This window comes from Tachysurus vachellii, chromosome 17 (genome assembly GCF_030014155.1).
Source record: "Tachysurus vachellii isolate PV-2020 chromosome 17, HZAU_Pvac_v1, whole genome shotgun sequence".
NCBI classification, from domain to species: Eukaryota; Metazoa; Chordata; class Actinopteri; order Siluriformes; family Bagridae; genus Tachysurus; species Tachysurus vachellii.
In genome coordinates, this window is record NC_083476.1 from 12,965,136 (window position 1) to 12,977,777 (window position 12,642).

General features: G+C 37.5%; 1 protein-coding gene across 1 annotated transcript in view; it reads right to left on the reverse strand.

Moving 5' to 3' along the window:
• Positions 1 to 546: 546 nt before the first annotated feature.
• Positions 547 to 12,642, reverse strand: part of LOC132860447 (E3 ubiquitin-protein ligase UHRF2-like) — a 37,422-nt gene continuing 25,326 nt past the window's right edge. Inside the window, exons 7-16 of the mRNA XM_060891654.1 lie at positions 12,493 to 12,616; positions 9,916 to 10,023; positions 9,691 to 9,795; positions 8,658 to 8,764; positions 7,831 to 7,993; positions 7,385 to 7,522; positions 7,043 to 7,283; positions 6,765 to 6,913; positions 6,577 to 6,675; positions 547 to 6,268 (exon numbers count right to left, since the gene is read on the reverse strand). Coding sequence (XP_060747637.1) covers positions 6,122 to 6,268; positions 6,577 to 6,675; positions 6,765 to 6,913; positions 7,043 to 7,283; positions 7,385 to 7,522; positions 7,831 to 7,993; positions 8,658 to 8,764; positions 9,691 to 9,795; positions 9,916 to 10,023; positions 12,493 to 12,616 — 1,381 coding nt within the window. The 3' untranslated portion in view covers positions 547 to 6,121. The remainder of the gene's footprint in view (positions 6,269 to 6,576; positions 6,676 to 6,764; positions 6,914 to 7,042; positions 7,284 to 7,384; positions 7,523 to 7,830; positions 7,994 to 8,657; positions 8,765 to 9,690; positions 9,796 to 9,915; positions 10,024 to 12,492; positions 12,617 to 12,642) is intronic.

A 12,642-nucleotide genomic window follows, 5' to 3' on the forward strand; every position in this document is an offset into this window, starting at 1 on the left:
TTTTTTTGTTGCAGCTACTGTTTCTATGGTAACCAGGACGTTTTCTTTTTCTGAATGCTTTTAATTCACTGTATACCTTCTGCTCTATTCGGGAGCATATACTGTAGTTGTTTTTTGACCAAACATGGAACAAAAACTGTAAGCCAGAATGATTTCATTAACAACTAGGAGTAGGACGACGTTCAGGACTGAATGTCAAATAAATAAATAATAAATGGTTATTTGTAACTTTGGCGCAAACAGAGTCCACTCATTTCCATTAGGTGTGTAATCACAGAGAGTTTAACCCAAATGTTATTCAGGAGAGAACTTGACTAATCTGTTTGTCTCTGTGATGATTTTACACACACACACACAGCTAAACTGGTAGCTATACATTTCTATTATTTGTTAGCTATATAGCTACATACTGGAGCATTATCTCATCAGTGCACAAATAAAGATGCAAACTTAGCAGATAAGCTACCTTTGGGATAAAGGGACCATGTGGCTGTTTGGGTTCCCTTTACACACAACTTTAATAATTACAGCCAAAACAACAGGATGTTATTTCTGAAATCAAAATATTTAATAGGTACATATCAAGTATAATACCATGTATAAAATTTTGGGATCACAATAGGAAGCCATGTTGCTGCTGAGGCAGGTTGTGCGTCATTAGGTAAGTGTTTGCCACATCAACAGAACTGATGATGAACATAAAAGAGGGATTAAACACTAGAAAAACAACGTCATGATCAGCGCTCATGATAATAACACATCAACTGTTTTTACATTGTTTAAAAGTCTTCTCCTTCTTCAGTACGTGCTGCAAAACAGAACAGACATGAAGGCAGAAAGCAGCAGAACAGGAACTAGGACTAGAGCAAGAGAGAACCAACGAGAGAGAGTGAGAGTGAAACTCACAAGAATGGGGTTTACTAGCATCACCAACTATTGCAGGGGTAAATAAAAAGAATACAAGGGGAAATAAAGGAAAATCAGACTGCAAATCACATTTAGCCGCAGATACAGTATAGCAGTTCATGAAGCAGTTTTATCAGTTAACTCGTTCAAATAAAAAGAAAAGAAAAAACTGAAAAGATCACATGCTCTCTCCCTCCACAAACAGGACAGACAATTTAGGAGCAAACACACAAGTGAGAATGGGTTCAAGAGATATGGGTTCAAATCCTGGTTTTACAGTGTCATGTATCTTCATGACAGCAGGGGATTAGCATAAGTAACATTTGATCAGCCAGTTGTAAACATTTTCCTTTTTAAACATAAAAAAAATTAACATAAATGCATAACTGTGCTGATGCTCGCAAAATACTTGCCGCTGTTTCATAGCTAATACTAGGCTATTACACTGCTATACTATTATATTGTATTACTCAAACCAGTAATTTATGTTAAACACCTCACCGAAAAAAAAAGGTGGTGATAAATTTGAATCTGCAATTGGCTGAACAAACGTTAACTTAAGCCCCACCCCTGATGACCCAGTGATGCTTGTCACTCATTAGGATCATGATGCCAACATAATGCTGGCTGTGTGACTACAGGTTAAACACTATTCACCAAAATTTTGACTTTTCCATTGTTTGCAAAAATAAGGACTTTTTTGCTGGAAAACAAAATACTGAAAGAATTACTAAAGTCCAGGGAGGCTATGCATTGATAATGCTTACATTAACAACAGTCAAAACAAAACATCGCATTTCTTTTTGTTGAAAGTAATAAGGTTATTTTATGAATTATAACTCTGTAGGCCATTACTACATAAATCTGTACTTTTTGTGCATGATTTTGTTTATAATTTGCTTATAGTTTGGCTATAAGCAAGCTCCACCCCCAATTAGCCTAGCTCCACCCCTTTAGCTCCCTGGCGCTGTCCCATTGGCTCACTTTCTCAGAGCTCTATGTATTTTGTAAATGGATACGTTGTGACTCTTAATTGTAATCTGAATGTAAAAGTATAAAATGCTGTAAATAAAGACATGTAATGGTGAAATTGCAATTACAGAGTAATAATGATAATGAATTATAATGAATAATTTTCAATTCATTAAATTGAAATGAATTCATTAAATACAGTACATTTCATAAGTAATAAAAAAAACTCCATACAAATGTTCATATTTCAATATTATAGCAATAACGAATGATTGAAAACAACAAAACTTAAGATCAAATGTGACTGATAATGTAACTAACTACCTGTTAAAAACAAACATGAACATTTATTAAGTTGAGATGATCTGGACAGATAAGAAAATATACTGCATAACCTCTCTGGACTTGTGTGAATAAAAACAGCAAGTGGTTTTTTGACGTTGACAGAAACAGGGCAAAAAAATCTGATCTAGATCAGATTTTGAATGGCTCATAATCCAAAAGTTATGCCTTTAATTCAGTTTGTCTTCAAGCCTCAGAATGATTCTAACACTATAATTAGACTCCTGAACTGAATGTAGCTTATTCTCAATAACTATTCACAGATCTGCCAACCCTGAAGAGGAATAATACGTAGTGATGCATTATTCATACTTAAAAATCGAAACATTTTTAATATGATCTTTTTATAAATCACTTGTCAAAGGTAGAAGCTGGAGTGTGAGCACATACAGAGTTTTTGGGGTAAACACTAGGCACTGGTGGAGCTTCTGTCTGTTTTAGTTAAGATGTAGACAAAAAACTTCTGATTACAGGAAAAGTAACAGGTTCCAAACCGCAACAGGCTGCTATCACTCTATGATCTATGGTTATGGTCTATTTCCATTTTGAGTGTGAGTCTCATGTCTCCAGTAGGATTATTTACATTTGGCAGAACAGCAAAACAGCATTTTTTTAAAATCTTATAATTCTTAGAATTATTCTTATAGTTCTTACACATATGATAATTTCTCATAAAACAGAAACATTGCCATTATAATTGATGAGCCAGAAGTAGAGATGCTGTTTCTCCCCTAAATGCCTAGTAGTTACTGTAAAACCCTGTATATATGTGCAATCTGGTTTATAATCACTTGTAAATTTTTAATACCATTAATATGTCAGAGTAATTTGAGTCTGGTTTCTATCACGGTTGCTCTCTCATGTCATCTCTTTTCCATTGGCACCGTTGACAAAGGCTTGTTTGTCAGGAATAAAGTTTTAAAAGTTATATCCAGAATTAATATATTTCTGTAAAGTTGCTTTGTGACAAGGCCCATTGGTAAAATTGCTATACAAATAAAACTGTATTACAACTGTGTTATAGAGTTCTCACATGCTTGTGAGCCTACTAATTATTTTTTCTCTATAGTCGGAAAAACTTTAGGTTGCATCCCTATCTAACTATAGTGAGGTGATGTTTATTATATACTTGTGTAATGCTAGTAATGGAACAAACACTGATAAAAGTTAATTTTACATTAATAAAAACAAAACATTTTTCCATTTAGCATTACAGAAAGCGAGAGCGCTGCACCAGCGGGAAAAGAGCCGAGACAAACCAAAAGATTACTCATGTGAGATAGTGGAAGGGGTGGGGCAAACAATCAATATCTGAGATTTCAAAACATCCCTGTCAGTCATTCCAGATTCAAATACAGATTAGCCCATCTGACATTTTTATTGGTAAATAAATGAACCACAACTAACAAACTGACATTAGAATATGTTGTTTCTATGCAAATTGCATAAAGGTTGGCAGGTCTGCAATAGATAAAAACTGTAGGTCTCTGAGAATAAATTTTAATAAAAAAAATCAACAAGAAAAGCTGAGACATGCTAAGATATACCACACCTGGGCCCTGATTCGACCCAGTTTGGGGTATGAGCTATGTTTTTCAGCCAAACCTATTGAAACCTTTAAATCAGTTTTTATTGTTGAATGAATTTAACTTTTAGTCACTGCACTTCTCCAAGAACTGTATATTTCATTTGCAATCCAGCTGGTCAATCCTATTTGAGAATTGAATATTGACAGAGAGCCAGAGTTTACCTCTGTGACAAATTCTCCTTGTATTTATTTCATCCCAAAGGAAAGACTGTTAACTGCCACTCTCAGGTAAAACTCACCATTTTGTGTATTTTCCATATGTTTTGAAAACTGTTTAAAAAAAAAAAACAGTCCCTGGTAGAAGCAATGTTAAAGTTAACCAAACATTATTATCCCAGCAACAATGACCATAAGCTAAGAGGCTAGCATTAGCTTGCTGACTGGCTAAACTTAACTAAATTAGTGTAATCAAATGTCACATGAAAATGACATGAATTTTTGAGTTGCCACATTATGCTAGAAACCTGATCGCACCCTTTGCTGATGCTGGCAAAGTATTTATCTGCAATAACATAGTTTCAGGACTCAAGACCTGCTAGCTAGCCAAAATGAGCCCAAAAATTGCCCAGCTAGGGTTGCTGGCAAGTCCATCTGTTCTAGAACGGAAAACAGCCAGCATAATAAAGACCTTTTGGACTGTACATCCTCAAATTTCAATATAATAAACCAATATCGCACTACAGCATTCTTTACCTACCATGCTGTAGGGATCCATCAACCTATACAATAATATACAAAGAACAGTGATTTTGTATGGTTATCCATGCTTGAATTTATTAGCTACAAAACTAATTAGGTGAGAACTTATTCAGGTTTGTGTAATGATATGAAGAAAAAAAAGCATTGTGGAACACAAAATAAGTAAAAGATAACTAAAATCTCATTACAGCCTTAGCCAGCCAGCTAGCTGTATATGTTTAACTATACCAAAACACTAGCTACCTAAAATGTGTGTTAACAGTGATATAGTAATTATCGCTGGATATTATCCATACTGTTGTAAGCCAAAAACTTAGAAACAGTGTTTTACAGTTATCATATCCTAAATATATTAGCTATTAGCAATGGGGTAATTTGTGAGTCTCTTTTCTGTCTTCAGGCATCAGAATTGTTTGTACATAAACCAATGAGTGAGATCTTTTTAGCTATCTAGCCAAAAAAACAAACAAACAAACGAAAAAAAAAACACACAACATAAGTTTAAGATCAGACCTTGGGGAATTTATCCTCATTTTTAGGTTGCCTATTTTCCATACACTAGCCAGGTCTTCCCTGTCACATGACAGCTAACAATTAGGAAGTGTAAGGGCAAACACATGCTTCCTCTGAGAGGTGAAGCCAGCTGCAAGTCTTGCTTATGCTGCACAGGGCATCGTAACACACTCAGTGTACAAGCTCAGATGTGCATGACTGACTACTGTATTCCAACATATACAGCCATCATGTCGTTAAATTTGATACATTATTCTGTTTTTACTATTGTTTTGTTGTTATTAATAAAATTTTATTGTAAAACATAAAAATCTAAATTTGAGAAGCATGAGGATTAGCTAGCCAGCTAGCTCTAAATATTAAGCAATCCCAGATCAAGCAATTAACCTAATTGTAATTCAGTAATCTGGTGTGTAGCTATCAAGATTTCTGCGATAAACAGATAACAAAAGGATACTGAATTACACGACTGACAGTTTTAACAGTAAATTAAATCCATCTGAACATTCTATTCTTACTAACCACCTTTAAGTTGATTCTTTGATGCTGGGTTAGCATTGTTTGGTTAAATTATGTCACTTTTATGGAGAATTGTGAGCCATTTTCCCCCCTGTTACCAGCAATTAGCACTTGATGAGCATTAGCCATTAGTCCATCCTTAACAGATCCGTTGAAAAGAAAGAGTTGTTACTAGTTTTCCGTTGCTCCTTTGTAGAAAGTGTGTTTTATAAATTTGTGTGTGTCCTTCAGTTGAGGGAAGTGTATGTAGGAATAATCCCACGCACAACCAGCAGAGGTCGTGGTCATGGTGATGACCTAGGTGTCCTTGGGATACAAGTATCAGGCTGGTGTTAATGAAAAAAACATCTACATGAAGCAGGTGTGTGTGTGTGTGTGTGTGTGTGTGTGTACATGTGCGATTTATGAGTGTTGGAGTTAGTGCACTGATATTGTGTGTTTTTTATTGTGTTGAGTGTAGGAGCTAGTGCACTGATTGTGTGTGTGTGTGTGGGTGTGTGTGTGGGTGTGGGTGGGTGTGTATGTGTGTAAGTGCCATTGAACTGGATGGAGATTATTTCTGTCCACATCTCCGGTGACATCTCATCGTCCCTTGCTGTATCCAGGAAAAAACTGATCCAGGAGCTGCTGCAGGTTTTTATTCAGCACCATGATGTAATCTTTTCCCAAATCGTAGCGACATGCTGGGCAGGTGAACACTTCAGCTCTGAATGATCGGTGTAAGCAGGTCTGTAATCACAACACAGCAGCAGTGTAAGATTCTTAGGGACAACCAAGAGTTTGATGTGTGAAAGAAATTTCCTGGTGAAATGTAGAAACAAGCAGCAAAAATATTGTCATGTTACATCTCACTCTACAGCTAGCCATCACAACCAATGAGTGTTTAAGCTACAGAAATGTCACATTTGACTTCCCAATGTTATTTTCATTTTTTTTTTCATATTTCATTTACAAACTAATTGAGGTTAAGTAATTCTAAAGATTAATAATTTTAAAGTAAGCCATTAATTTATAAACCCAAATAAAACTACACACACCTTGCAGACATTGTGCTGGCAAGGTGTGGTAACGGGCTGGTAAGCAAGCTCCTGGCAGCACACGCACATGAAGATCTGCTCGACCTTACGCAGGAAGTTCTGCAAGAAAAACAAGAAGTGTGAAAGTGTGACCAAGAATAAATACAGGTTACGTACGTGTGTGTTTATCTGTGTGTGTGTGTATGTACCGGTCCTTCAGTGAGGAAGCCCAGAGCCTCATCCCACACTTTCTTGTTCACATGATCTTCCTGTATAAGTGAACGCTGCTGCTCTGATAACACAAATGCCTCAGCTTCCTTTAACCTCTTTGCTTTGGGCTCCTGCTGCTCCTTACACACTGCACACACACACACACATTTATACAGTTAACATCAGATCACTGCTTCTGAAGAAGTTAAAAGTATTGCCAAATGCATGGTTGACTGAATCTCCCTGGGATGACTCTCCCTGCATCCCACACACTGACCTGTGTCTTTCTGCGAGTCCTCTCCTCCATTCTTTTGTGTTTCTCCGTCCTTGTTCTCTGTAGGTTCCTCACCCACTCTCTCCCCCTCCTCTTCTTCCTTTACCCTCTTTGGCGGCCGTCCAGCTCTCGGCCTTCCTCTTCCTCCGTGTCGCTTACCACGTGGAGCTCCACTCCTTCCCCCTCGCACAGTCGGTTCCTTCTTGCTCTTATTGGCCATCGCCTCCAAATAACCAGGAGGGTACTGAGACAGAGAAAAATAAAGAAACAAAAGAGACATGTGCATGGTATATAATAAAAAGGTGTGTGGGTGTATCGACAGTGCTGTGTGTCACATGTACTCACCTGTACTTTCAGTCCGAGTTTCTTGCTGCGTTCGAGTCCCTCAGGTGTCCATGGTGCAGGTTCCACATCATCACGTCTCAGCAGGTAACGCCAGACCAGGAAGCCGCACTTTCCGATTTCAGGCCAATATTTGACTACCTGAGGGATGAAGAAACAGGAAACATGATTAAAAACCTGTATAACTAAGTCACAAAATAAGATATTTTCTACCTGAGAAACCAGAGCCGATTTTACTTCCTGATCCAGAGCTGGAGACTAGAAACTATTGTGAGCAGGGCTTTTGTCTTACAAATTATTGTTAATTGGGCAAGGAAAAGCTTCATAGTTTGATTTTTGTCAAGCTAACAAGCATGCACTAACTGTGTTTTAAATGAAAGTCAGTGCAAGATTACTGGCAAAAATGAGTGAAAGAAGTCAGAAAAATGGCAGATGTACATGTGTGTTACCTTGTAAATTCCATCATAGCGGTTTCCTTCCTCCGGTGCATACTTGCTGATTCGCCTGCCTTTTGAGCTTCGGATCACTCTGACTGGCTTCCCTGCCCTCCAGTTACGAGACTCCGCCCCATCTTTATCATTCAAAGGAGCATCACAATTCAAAGCAAGTGCCCTGAGAAGTCAACGGTCAAGTTTAGAGGTATAAAAAAAAAGCCAACAACCTGGCAGCACGCTTAAGTCACAATCCTTGTGGATTGGACAGAAGAATCCTCACTCTTTTTATTAGCTACACCTACACCTGGTTTAAATGCTAGGTCAGTGCTCATTTCCTGTATTTGTTCTCAGATCCTTGCTTATGCTTACTTAATGTGCATAAAAGCACTAAAGGGACTAAGGGGAAACGTTACACGACTACTTACGATGAACACTGTGCCTAATAACGGGAAACTGTTAGCTGTTTGTTTTTGCTGGAAACATTATGAATTGCACCAATAATCTTTGCTTATTCATCATTTATGTCATTTGCCCATAATCTAAACAATACATCGCTCTATTTTAACGTAAACTGCAGCACAATGAAACCCTGTTGTCTTGTTATATTTAAACTTATGGTTTGAAGAAATGAGCAACGGCATGGAGACGTCACTGTAGTAATACAACTTGAATTAAGTAACGGCTCTCTAGATTATAAATACCGTAAAACTGCAAATCACATGCAAAAAAGTGTGTTTCCATACACTTCAAATTCTTTATACTGTGGAAAACAAAATTACATTTTTGTTTTATTTAAAAAGGGTCATTTTGACCCAAAACTAAAACAGATAATAGGATTGCACCTGTTCATGTGTGTTAGAGTCTGATCAAATGAGTGTTCTCCGATTCGCTTGTTTCCTGAAAGGTCACGACCTCCACTGCCTGTGTAGGTGAACTCATCACCCCGATCCTAAAACAGAAGGTTAACGTTATAAGTTAAAAACAGATGCAGGAATGCATTTGATTAAATATGTTATGTAAATGTGTTTACAATAACCATGATAAAACCGCAGCTTCGAAGGATACACTACTGTTAGCTCAGTTCACCCATGACCACAGGGTAATACAGGAAGTTAGTGTCAGTACTTAGTGTCAGTACAAACAAAGCTGCTTACACCAACATGACACTAAACACTAAACAAAACTACACCACCAGGGGGCTCTAAAGTACTGATTTAGAGAAAGCACACAAATTGCGTAGAATAAAAATGGCCGCCACATTAATGCTGCGTATTTTGCTGTAACAACGTCAAGCTGATCCTCAGTCTGTTGATGTGAAAGCGCTCGAAGAGCCACAGAGCTGTGTTAAGTTGTATCATCCTTTGTCAGTCTGATCTAAGGTACAGATTTCTGCTTCATAAAGTTCCTTATTAAACTCAGCAGTCGAGCGTGAGATGTGAACACGAGAAGACGAAATTCAATCTATAAGATCCTCCTTTACTCACTACAAATGAGGCGGAGAATTTCAATCAGGAAAGAGAGAGAAACAGGCAGAGAGAGATTGAAAGCGAGAGAAGGAAAAAAAGCGTCTAGTACATTCCTAAACTAGAACTCATACAAGAGCAATGGGACAATCAGTGGATGAGGTGGGGAGGGGAACAGAAAAACTTAGTAATCGAAAGAATGAATCAGAATGAGAGAAAGAGAAAGAGAAAAGAAAATAGAGGGGGAAATCAACGATAACCAAAAAGGCAGCAATGTAGTTTGTGTGAGAGAGAAAGAGCGAGCGAGCAAAAGGGAGCGAGAGAGAGAGAGAGAGAGAGAGAGAGAGAGAGAGAGAGAGAGAGAAAGAAAAGGAGCATGTGTAAGATGTAATGGATTCTTAGTAAAACTCACCACTTCGTCTTCAAATCCTCCGGCTAGCACGAGTGAATAGGAGCCGTCATTACTGCGTCCATGAATCCCACCCACATGTGGTCTATGCACTCCTGCCTCACTCACCTATAGCAACACCACCACAAAAGCCCAGAGACAGTTAATGACACAGGTTAAAGCATAAATAAAAACATAATAATTATATTTAAAAAATAAAATCAAAAACAGCTCTGTGCCTCCTCATACCTGTACACGAAACTTCCAGGTGGTTCCCACAGGAATCCCAGGAACCGGACCATAGTGATTGGATGGAACAATGGTGCATTCTTTCGTACGCCCCACACACGCCATTCCCTACAACACACACATGCAGTCATATTATAGTCATGTTTAATCTGGGGAAACATAAACTGTGCTAAATAAATTGTTCCATGATGTTCCTGATTGATTAATACAAATTTAATTGCTAATTTCAGTATTGGTATCAGTATAAATCACTTGTCAAATCTCATGAAAAACAAGATGAATTACTGTTCCATATTTGTTAAAATTGCCAAAAAAACTCAGCCCAGATACACATGTAATCTTTTTCATAATAAGAAAAAGAGAGAATTTGTGAATTTTGGAAACCAATATAAAAAGCAGGGCAATTATTATCTTCTAAAATGTTGCAATATGCAACAACAATTGTCCAAAAACAGGACAACCGTCCTTGTAAATATAAGAAGAGCATAAACACCAACAAATGATGCTCCCTATCTAGGTAGCTGACTTTTTAATGATACTCATGATATTAGGATGTATCCATAAACAAAAAAACATGAGTATGTGTGTGGTGTTTCACATATCTGAATATCAGCACATGTCTGTTGTTAACCAGGTCAAAGGTTACTGCTCTGTGCACTTTAAGTGATGCTGGTGTTTTTAATTAGCTGTGGTTCTGTGTTTCCAGGAATGAATGAATGTGTGTGTCTGCGTTTTCATTCTGCTGTTTCCAGTAACAACCTTCTGTGCTGTGACTGATCTCTGCCTGAGTTAGAGGAGAGGATATGACTCAATGAGATGTCACATGTATATACACAAATAAATACACACAGACACACTGTCTAATGCCACTGTTCACACACATACTAATCCCTCCTGCTGATTTCTCTTAGCCACAGCACTGGACATGTTTCCCTGTTATGACTCACTACAATTATTAGTTTGATGTCGCAATCGTTGTCTAGAATAAAACACACTCTGCCACTGTAGCATTGTGGTAATAAATGTGGTAAAAAAAAAAAACATGTGGTAATAAACTGAGATTGCACCGGTAAATATTATCCAGCTAGTTTGATTTAGTGGATAAATATTTACAACTAGATGGCTAGCTAAATCATTGTGGGATATTTGTGGAGTCCTGATAAAAAACAACAACTTACCTTTGTTTTGTTCAAAAGCAGTTATTGGTATATCACTCTTCATGAAAGAGAGTGGAACTAGAAGTTCTATATGATTAGCAGAGAAGATAGCATAACGCAGAATTTCTAGCGGTGAGCTTTAGGACTGGTGTGGAGGTCTGTGTAATAAAACCAGCTCGATATCTAAACTCTAGAACTGGCACTATATACAGCTTTTAAATCTTAACATCTCAACTAATCTCAAACCAACCGCTGGAATAAAGTGATTAAAATATCATCAAGCAGCATTAAAAACAAAAGTACTTTTAGCAACTAAAAGTCCTAAAATGGTCTTGTGTTATGAATAGTTACAACTTCAGACACTCATGCAGTGATGAACAAGAAACCAACTCATGTGCTGTTAAATTCCTAATAGGAGTGTTATGGTGTATATGGTATGATGGCCTAGTATAAGAATATCGTAGTTTCACTCTTTCACAGTATTAATAAAGTATTTAAACCACACAAGCCTTTAAAGAAAATTAAGGTAGAATTCATAAACGTCTCATTCTTACAAAAATATTCTTGCAAATAACTTTTCTAATATCTTGCATTGTCCCTATCTAGTATGTTGTTATGAGCTAAAACGAGTGACTGCAAACGTAGTGAAAAAAGCTAAATACTGGCAGTGTGCCACGCAGCTTAGCCCAAAATAGGACATTGGGTTTAGCAATGTAATGGTGGAGCACAGCAATGCCATGCTCTTCTGTGGCTTGATAGTCATCATGCATGATAAATTTAGGAAAATGCTCGGAGTAGCAGCAGAGGTAGTGTGTTTAAAGCAGTGGCAGGTTAAACATGGATAAAGTGTTTTCAGCACTGTGGTGTCCCTTCTTCAGGATTAAACTGCTGTTGTGTGATTTAGGGTGAGTCCAAGGGAAGGGGTGTGAAAGTTTATATTGAGTAGCTGCCAGACACAAAAACTATGAGAAAACGTAAATGTCTGATCAGCACCATGACCAACCAAGGAACTGTGGCAATCCTAATTCTAGCAAAACTGATGTGTTGTCTTCCCAATAAGCTTAACTATCTTATGCTATAGATTTGTTTCATCCTCACAGGCTTAAATAAGTCACATGGCTGCCGACACTGCTTATGCAATATTAAGCAGTTGTCCCACTAATCAACAGGTTAAATAATAAACTAAAAATTGGATCTGTTGTATAAAACATTAAAGGCTATAAGCTTCTTGTTACCTACTTTATTAGTCTCATAGCTCCATTGCAAAACTAAAAATGCAAACTAAAGATACAAACACACAAAATACATACATACATAAATTTGTGGGCAGAGGACATTTATTTTGTGCATTTATGTACCATATTCATAGTTTGTGTGTGCGTCTGTGTGTGTAAGTGTGTGTGTGTATGTTTGTTGTCACCTTTCCCCAGTCCCGCTGGCTCCCATTGGTTGCTGAAGGCATCTTTGCCCTCTTCTTACTTTCTTTCAGCCTTTCGCCTGCTTTCACCACTTCTGTTGTGTCATTCTTACAAGTGGGGCAGTACCTACACACACACACAAACACACACAC